This window comes from Hemicordylus capensis, chromosome 1 (genome assembly GCF_027244095.1).
Source record: "Hemicordylus capensis ecotype Gifberg chromosome 1, rHemCap1.1.pri, whole genome shotgun sequence".
In the NCBI taxonomy this organism is placed as follows: Eukaryota; Metazoa; Chordata; class Lepidosauria; order Squamata; family Cordylidae; genus Hemicordylus; species Hemicordylus capensis.
The window spans coordinates 47,627,578-47,634,845 of NC_069657.1; the positions used below are offsets into that span (position 1 = coordinate 47,627,578).

Below are 7,268 nucleotides of genomic sequence, written 5' to 3' on the forward strand. Positions count from 1 at the left end.
GCGAGCGGGAGGCGAATGGAGCGCCGTGCGAGGAGGAGGAGGAGGAGGGGCAGAGCCGCGCTCCGAACGCGCAGCGGCGGGAGCAGCAGCTGCCGCAGCAGCCCAGAGTGACACTCCGGCGTTCCCCAATTCGAATTCCGAGCAGCGCTCGAGGATGTGAGTGGAGAAGCTGGCGGCGCCGCCGCTTGCCATGTTGCCGCCGCTGCCGCCGCCAACCCAAGGCGCGTCTGCCCACCCAGCCGCCAAAGCGCCAGCGCCGTGAGGTGGCTACCTGACCCCCCCCTCCAGTCACCCTCCTCGCAACAGTAGGGGAAGTGGCCACGCTTGGGTCAGCGGCGGAGCAGCAGGTAGCGGACCTCCCCTTCTCCCTCCCCCCCGCCCGCACTCCGTCGCTTTCCTCCTCAGCGCCCTCTCCTTCGCTACGTCCCCCACCCCCAGCACCACGGAGGAGGAGGAGGAGCAGCATCAGCCGCTGCTTAGAGAAACCGAAGAAGCGCCGGAAAGCGGCAGAAGCAGCGGCAGGACCCAACCCCCCCACCCCGCTGGCTGGAGGACGCTTGGAAGCGCTTCCCGCCTGGCGGCCAGGTAGAAGGCAGCGAAGAAGAAGGACCTAAGGAAGGACCCCTCCCCCCTTCTTCCACCAGCCGGAGCAAAGAGCGGGAAAGCGCGAGCCCGTCCCCACCCCCTGCCAGGGGTGGCCGGAGCAGGCAGCGGCGGAGGCAGAGCCAGGGAGAGAGCCCGCGGCCCGAGAGAGGACCCCGTCCCTCTGCGGCAGCAGCAGCAGCCATGTCGGCGGCGCAGGTGTCTTCCTCGCGGCGGCAGTCCTGCTACCTGTGCGACCTGCCGCGGATGCCGTGGGCCATGATCTGGGACTTCAGCGAGCCGGTGTGCCGCGGCTGCGTCAACTACGAGGGCGCTGACCGCATCGAGTTCGTCATCGAGACCGCCCGGCAGCTCAAGCGGGCGCACGGCTGCTTCCAGGACGGCCGCTCGCCGGGACCGCCGCCGCCCGTGGGCGTCAAAGCCGTGGCGCTCTCGGCCAAGGAAGCCGCCGCCGCCGCTGCTGCTGCAGCAGCTGCTGCGGCGGCTGCAGCACAACAGCAGCAGCAGCTCAACCATGTGGACGCCGCCTCCTCGAAAGCGCCGTCGGGCCTGGAGCGCTATGGGCTGAGCGAGCAGCGTAGCCGCTTCGAGTACCCGCCGCCGCCGCCTCCCGGCAGCTTGAGCGGGAGCCATGCCGGCCGCCTCCCCAATGGCCTGGGTGGCCCCAACGGCTTCCCCAAAGCGCCCGACGACGGGCCGCCGGAGCTGAACCGCCAGAGCCCCAATTCCTCGTCCTCCTCCTCGTCCTCCTCGTCTTCCCGGCGAGGGGCGCATGGCGGGCTGGTGAGCGGCCTGCCTCCCGGCGGCGGGGCCCAGCTCAATGTGCCGCCCAACCTGCTGCCACAGACGCTGCTCAACGGGCCGGCGGCCTCTGGGGTGGCGCTGCCCCCGCCGCGGGGTCCTCCGGCGTCGTCGTCGTCCTCCTCCTCTTCCTCGTCGTCCTCCTCCACGTCTTCCTCCTCGGGCGACCCGTGCGGGAAGCGACCCGGCTCGGTGTCCAGCAGCGGCGACCAGGAGCGCGAGTTGAAGGAGAAGCAGCGCAACGCCGAGGCGCTGGCCGAGCTGAGCGAGAGCCTCCGCAACCGGGCCGAGGAGTGGGCCAGCAAGCCCAAGCTGGTGCGCGACACGCTGCAGACGCTGGCCGGCTGCACGCCCTACGAGGTGCGCTTCAAGAAGGACCACGCGCTGCTGGGTCGCGTCTTCGCCTTCGACGCCATCGCCAAGCCCGGCATGGACTACGAGCTGAAGCTCTTCATCGAGTACCCCAGCGGCTCGGGCACGGTCTTCTCCAGCGCCTCCGGCGTGGCCAAGCAGATGTACCAGGACTGCATGAAGGACTTCGGCCGCGGCCTCTCCTCGGGCTTCAAGTACCTCGAGTACGAGAAGAAGCACGGCTCGGGCGACTGGCGCCTGCTGGGAGACCTGCTGCCCGAGTCGGTGCGCTTCTTCAAGGAGCTGGTGGGGGCAGACATGCTGCCGCAGCCCTACCTCGACGCTTCCTGCCCGATGCTGCCCACCGCCCTGGTCAGCCTGCCCCGGGCCGCCACCTCCTCTGCCGGCGGGGGGGCAGGTGGCCCGGCCTCCAGCCGCGGGCCCGGCGGAGGGGGAGGCGGCGGCGGCGGGGGAGGCGGCGGCCTGCGCAAGAGGAAGGCCTCGCCTGAGCCCTCGGACTCTGCCTCGGAAGGCAGCCTCAAGCTGAGCGACGAGCAGCAGCGGCAGCAGTGGATGGCCAGCCAGAGCGAGGCGCTCAAGCTCACCATGTCGACGGGGGGCTTCGCTGGCGTGCCGCCGCCTCCGCCGCCGCTGGGGCCTCACTCCAACCGGACCACCCCGCCGGAGTCGGCCCCGCAGAACGGCCAGTCGCCCATGGCCGCCCTCATGTCCGTGGCTGACACGCTGGGCAATGCCCACTCGCCCAAGGACGGCAGCTCCGTGCACTCGACCACGTCGACGCGGAGGAACAGCAGCAGCCCGGTGTCGCCCGCCTCGGTGCCCGGCCAGCGCCGCCTGGCCTCTCGCAATGGGGACATGAACCTGCAGGTGGCCCCCCCGCCCCCCAACGCCCACCCCGGCATGGACCAAGTGCACCCCCAAAACATTCCAGACTCGCCCATGGCCAACAGCGGACCCCTTTGCTGCACCATTTGCCACGAACGCTTGGAGGACACCCACTTTGTGCAATGCCCCTCCGTGCCCAGCCACAAGTTCTGCTTCCCTTGTTCCCGGGAGAGCATCAAGGCCCAGGGAGCGACTGGCGAGGTCTATTGCCCCAGTGGAGAGAAATGCCCCTTAGTCGGTTCCAACGTGCCTTGGGCATTTATGCAGGGCGAGATTGCGACCATTTTAGCGGGGGATGTGAAAGTGAAAAAGGAAAGAGACCCTTAAAATATAAACAAACAGCAACTCCCAGCTCCCTTCAGCCTCCTGAAGATGTAGAATTGTGAATATTGAAAACAAAACACACAAGACAGTACTGCAAAAAGTTTAGTCTTATGTATAGACCTTATTTTCGTCGTATGTTTCTATATTTTGAAACAAAGGTATGTACCCTTCTTCATTTGAAGGATAAAGCTGTTCTTTTCTTTTGTTTTGTTAAAAGAAAATATAATATTGTTTGGTTACCACATAATACCTGTTTCTCATTTCTTTGGCAGTGTGGCTAGGTACAGTTTAATAACCCTTAGCGATTACCTGCTGCTGGTGTGTATTTTTGTAAATGTATGCACTTCTCTAAAAGAAGAAAAATGGAAAAAAAATCCTTTTCTTTTGCCAAGGCCAGTGTTGATGCCTAAAAAAATTTGCTACAAAAATGGTGACAGCTTATGTTTTACAAGCCCAGAGTGTTAGTCTTTCACTTTTCCTTTCCCCTGTTCTTTTTCTTTTATGTTTCTTCCTTTTGCAAAATGGTGGGGTGGTATGAGGGATTTTTTGTTGCAACTTTGTAAAGACAGTGTTTCAGTTTGTTTCTATTGATCTGAACGTTTTTAATCTTCATGTGTTTTTTGTTTTGTTTTGTTTTTTTGCTTTATTGATGCACGGAAGCTTTTGAACACTAGAGCAAAATTGCTGTACATGGAAAACATGCTCTGTCTGTCCTTTATACATTTCTGTAGTTAACAGAACACTGTTATGTGCCTTGGAGCTTAGTAAATTGTAATAAATTCAATTGATATTAATAGTTTCTGAGTAAGTTTTTCTTTGCCCAGTGCTTGGACCACAGAGGCCAAAATGTGTGGCCAATTTTGAATGACTTTTCTACCAAAAGTCTACATATTCTCCTAACTTTGCCATTTATACACAAATAACCAAGCATCTGCATAATGATGCTATCTAACTTATCCAGACATTGGCACTGTACCTGTTTACATTTCACCTTTTCATATTGCAGGAGCAGTTGCTGACTAAGCATTTTCTATTCTCCCTCCCCCCTTTAATTTCCCTTTACAGCTTCCCAGCTGCAAGGATTTTCTGTTACACAAGAGACAGCTTTTGTGTGAGGAGTGTGATTTTGAGTTGAATGACACTTGCTCCCAAGTAAAATGCAATAGAATCTAGAAACATAACAAACTGAAGCTGCAATCCTATGCAGTGATCTGGAAGTAAGCCTCACTGAACTACTTAGTAGGAACTTCTGAGTAAACATGCATAAGATTTGGCTGTATAAGTGGGAAAAGGGCATCTACAGAATATTTGGTACCCACAACAAGGATTGGTGATGTGCCAGAGTTATGTAGTATGTATTTTCATTGTTTTTAACAGCCAGTTTCAGGGTTTTTGTTTTTTTCATTTGGAAATAGGTTTTATTTGGTTAAGAGCTACTTGTGTTGGTAGGTAATGCAGGATGTGAATTATTGGCTCTCCCCCCCCTCCACACACACACACACTGTAGAGAGGTTATTTAACTGCCCTAAATCAAATTGCATTCCTCCTAGCAATGGGCAAATGCAATTATTCTTGTGAAAGTGACATTTTGCTTTTTCATGAGATCTGGGGGTGGTGGAATGCCTGTTAGGTGATCAGATCAACAGGCAGAGTAAACACATAGGCCCCTCTGAGTGGCTGGAACTGACAAACAAACCTAGTCTGAACTTTGCCTTTTTTTTTAATTAGACAAACTGGAGGAAAGGTAGACAACAACCCCCACATAGAAATGTCAACAATGTTTTTGCAGCATGAATGAAGGGGTGGCTCCAGTTCATTGTGCCATAGGTTACCAGTAGCATTTACACTTCTAAACAATTGAAAAAGTTGATGTGAAGGCATTTTAAAGCAGTTCTCTTGGCCTTATATTTGGTTACTATTCATGTCAGTTGTGGTAAAGGAAGCCCTGGAGTTTCAGGCTTTGCTGTGCACTTGGATTTTCAGAGCATCAGTGCTTGCTAAGTTGCTTTGTATCTTTTCTTGCCCATTTTGAGATTCGTTCTTGGGCACCACTATGTTATATATGATTTTGAAAACATTTTTATACCTTCTGCAAAGGAAAGTCCTGTTGCTGATGAATCTCATAAGTCACTGATTCTTTCAAGATTGTAATAAGTGTACAAAATGAGATTCTCACATTTGGGTTTTTATCATAGAAGTTATGTTTTAAAAAATGTTCATCACCACAGCAGAATTTACAAGTTAAAATCTGTTCTGAGTTGTTATGTATTAGAAGTAATGTATTCTGTTGCAATGTATGCTCAAATCTATCCTGGTTTTAGAGGTGTATTTTTTTTTAAAGATCATATTAATACCATGACTGGTCATCAATATGCCACTAAGAATATAGCAAGCTTTTTAGGTAGATTCACGTAATTAAAGGAATTGTAGCAAATTTTCCCCCAGAGACCTATGTTTAATTTGCACCCCCCCCAATGTTTTTCAAGGTAGTCTGATTCTCTCTCCCCCCCCCCTTATTTCTGTTGACAAGGAGACTGTCAAGACAGTGGGCATGTGTGAAAAACAAGCTTGCAGTGAATTGTAATACTGTAGTTAATTAAAGTTAACCATAGCTAGAGGGCATTTGTTGTATGGAGGTTTTTTGTAGCCATGTGACCTTTCATTTCACTCTGACCCATTAAGCAGCTACTCTGGGCATAGCGGCCAGCTTTCTTTGATTCCACAGTAGAGGCTTTTAAAAAGATACCACAACTGACAAGCCATAATCATTTTTGTTTGGGGGGGAGGCGGAGAAAAGGCTGTCAATGACAGTGATTGTGACTCCCCCCCCTTCTTTAAAGAGTTAAAAATAAAAAGCTGTGTGTGGGGGTGGGGGTAAACATTTTAAGACGCAGCTTCCTGAAAGTAGTTCATTCCTGGCTGTGTCCTAAAACAAGAGTGTTTCAGTGTAATACACAAAGTATGCAGGTCATGGAGACATGGAAGAAAATTGTGGCAGCAATTCCTTAGCTGAGGAGTCCCTGAAAAACACACACAGATCTGCAGTAAAGAGGGATGAGCTTTTTTCTTTTTTGAGGATCAGGAGATGTGGTCTTCGGTATTCTGGCTAAAGCAAAGTGTAAAATAAAGCAGTGTCTTGCCTAAAACGGTGGTTCAAGTGCTACTCCACTCTTGCAAACCCCAGTATTTGCAAAATGTCAGCCACTTTGAACTGAAATGCTGCATTTCTTCTTCTTCAGGTATCTCCTCTAAACAGCCTTTTCTTTTCTTAATGGGAAAAAGTTTGCTTCGAAGTCTGAAATGCATAGCTAGGCTGTTTGCACAGTAGTGGGTTAGCAAGTTTCCTCTCCCTTTTTGTGTGTGTGTGTTTTTGGCCATTTTCCTTCTGCTCCCTCTCCTCGTCCCCTATCACTGGCCCACTCCATTCATAGCAGGGCTGCTTGCATTGTATTGTGCATCAGCAAACCTCTCTCTCCGTGCCAAAGTGACACATCCTGTTGATTTGCATTAGAGGACTGGAGTGTCACTGTTATGCTGACTCTTACAAAGTTAGGCTTGAAAGGCTCACAGCTTCCCTCTTGGCTTCCAGCCATTATTCTCCATTTACAGCACGCAACTTCTATCAAAGCGACGTCTCTTTAAACCCGTTAGGTGACAGGAGCAGAAGGCCCCCTGGATATCTATCAAACCTACAACGGGACAGTCCTGTTTTACCTCTGGGTGAAGTCTGGTTACTGTCGAAGAGGGGTGATGGTGATCTTAAGACTTATCAGAAAACATCCTACAGTGAATGTTGAATTATAATTCGACTGCAGGAAGGGAAGTTGTTCATAAGAACACGTGGTGGTGGTGGGGAAATGCATCTAATACGAAAACAGTTGCGGACAAGAGCGCTTCCCCAGTGTCCTTTTAAAAAGATTAGGGGTGTGTGTGTGTGTTGTCGCAAGGCGGCCCACTTCAAGCCTAACCTTGTCTCATGACAGGGTTGCCCTCCTCGACCACGTGCGTGAAGTGGGAATGTCACAGTGCCAGCTAAACCCGCATTCCTGAACCTCTACGCCCTTTCTCTCTGTTCTAACCCCTTTATCAAAACCATGCATGCCCGATTGTATCAGAAGTTCCTGCATATTCCAGCTGGATATGCATATCCATATTCCATATGGATTTGCCTGTCGTCTGTGTGCGCGTGCGTAAGTATGGGGATATAAGCAAAGATGTCGATGGGGAGTCAATATAGCGCCTAGACTGTCCAGGAACACATTATCAGGCCGGATAAACTGGTT

At 52.3% G+C, this 7,268-nt stretch overlaps 1 protein-coding gene across 1 annotated transcript; it reads left to right on the forward strand.

Annotated features, from left to right (window-relative positions):
- The first annotated feature begins 618 nt into the window (after nt 1-618).
- Nucleotides 619-3,779, forward strand: IRF2BPL (interferon regulatory factor 2 binding protein like). Its single transcript, XM_053284619.1, has one exon. The coding sequence runs from the start codon at nt 787-789 to the stop codon at nt 2,986-2,988; it is 2,202 nt and encodes a 733-aa protein (XP_053140594.1). The 5' UTR covers nt 619-786; the 3' UTR covers nt 2,989-3,779.
- The last annotated feature ends 3,489 nt before the right edge of the window (nt 3,780-7,268 follow it).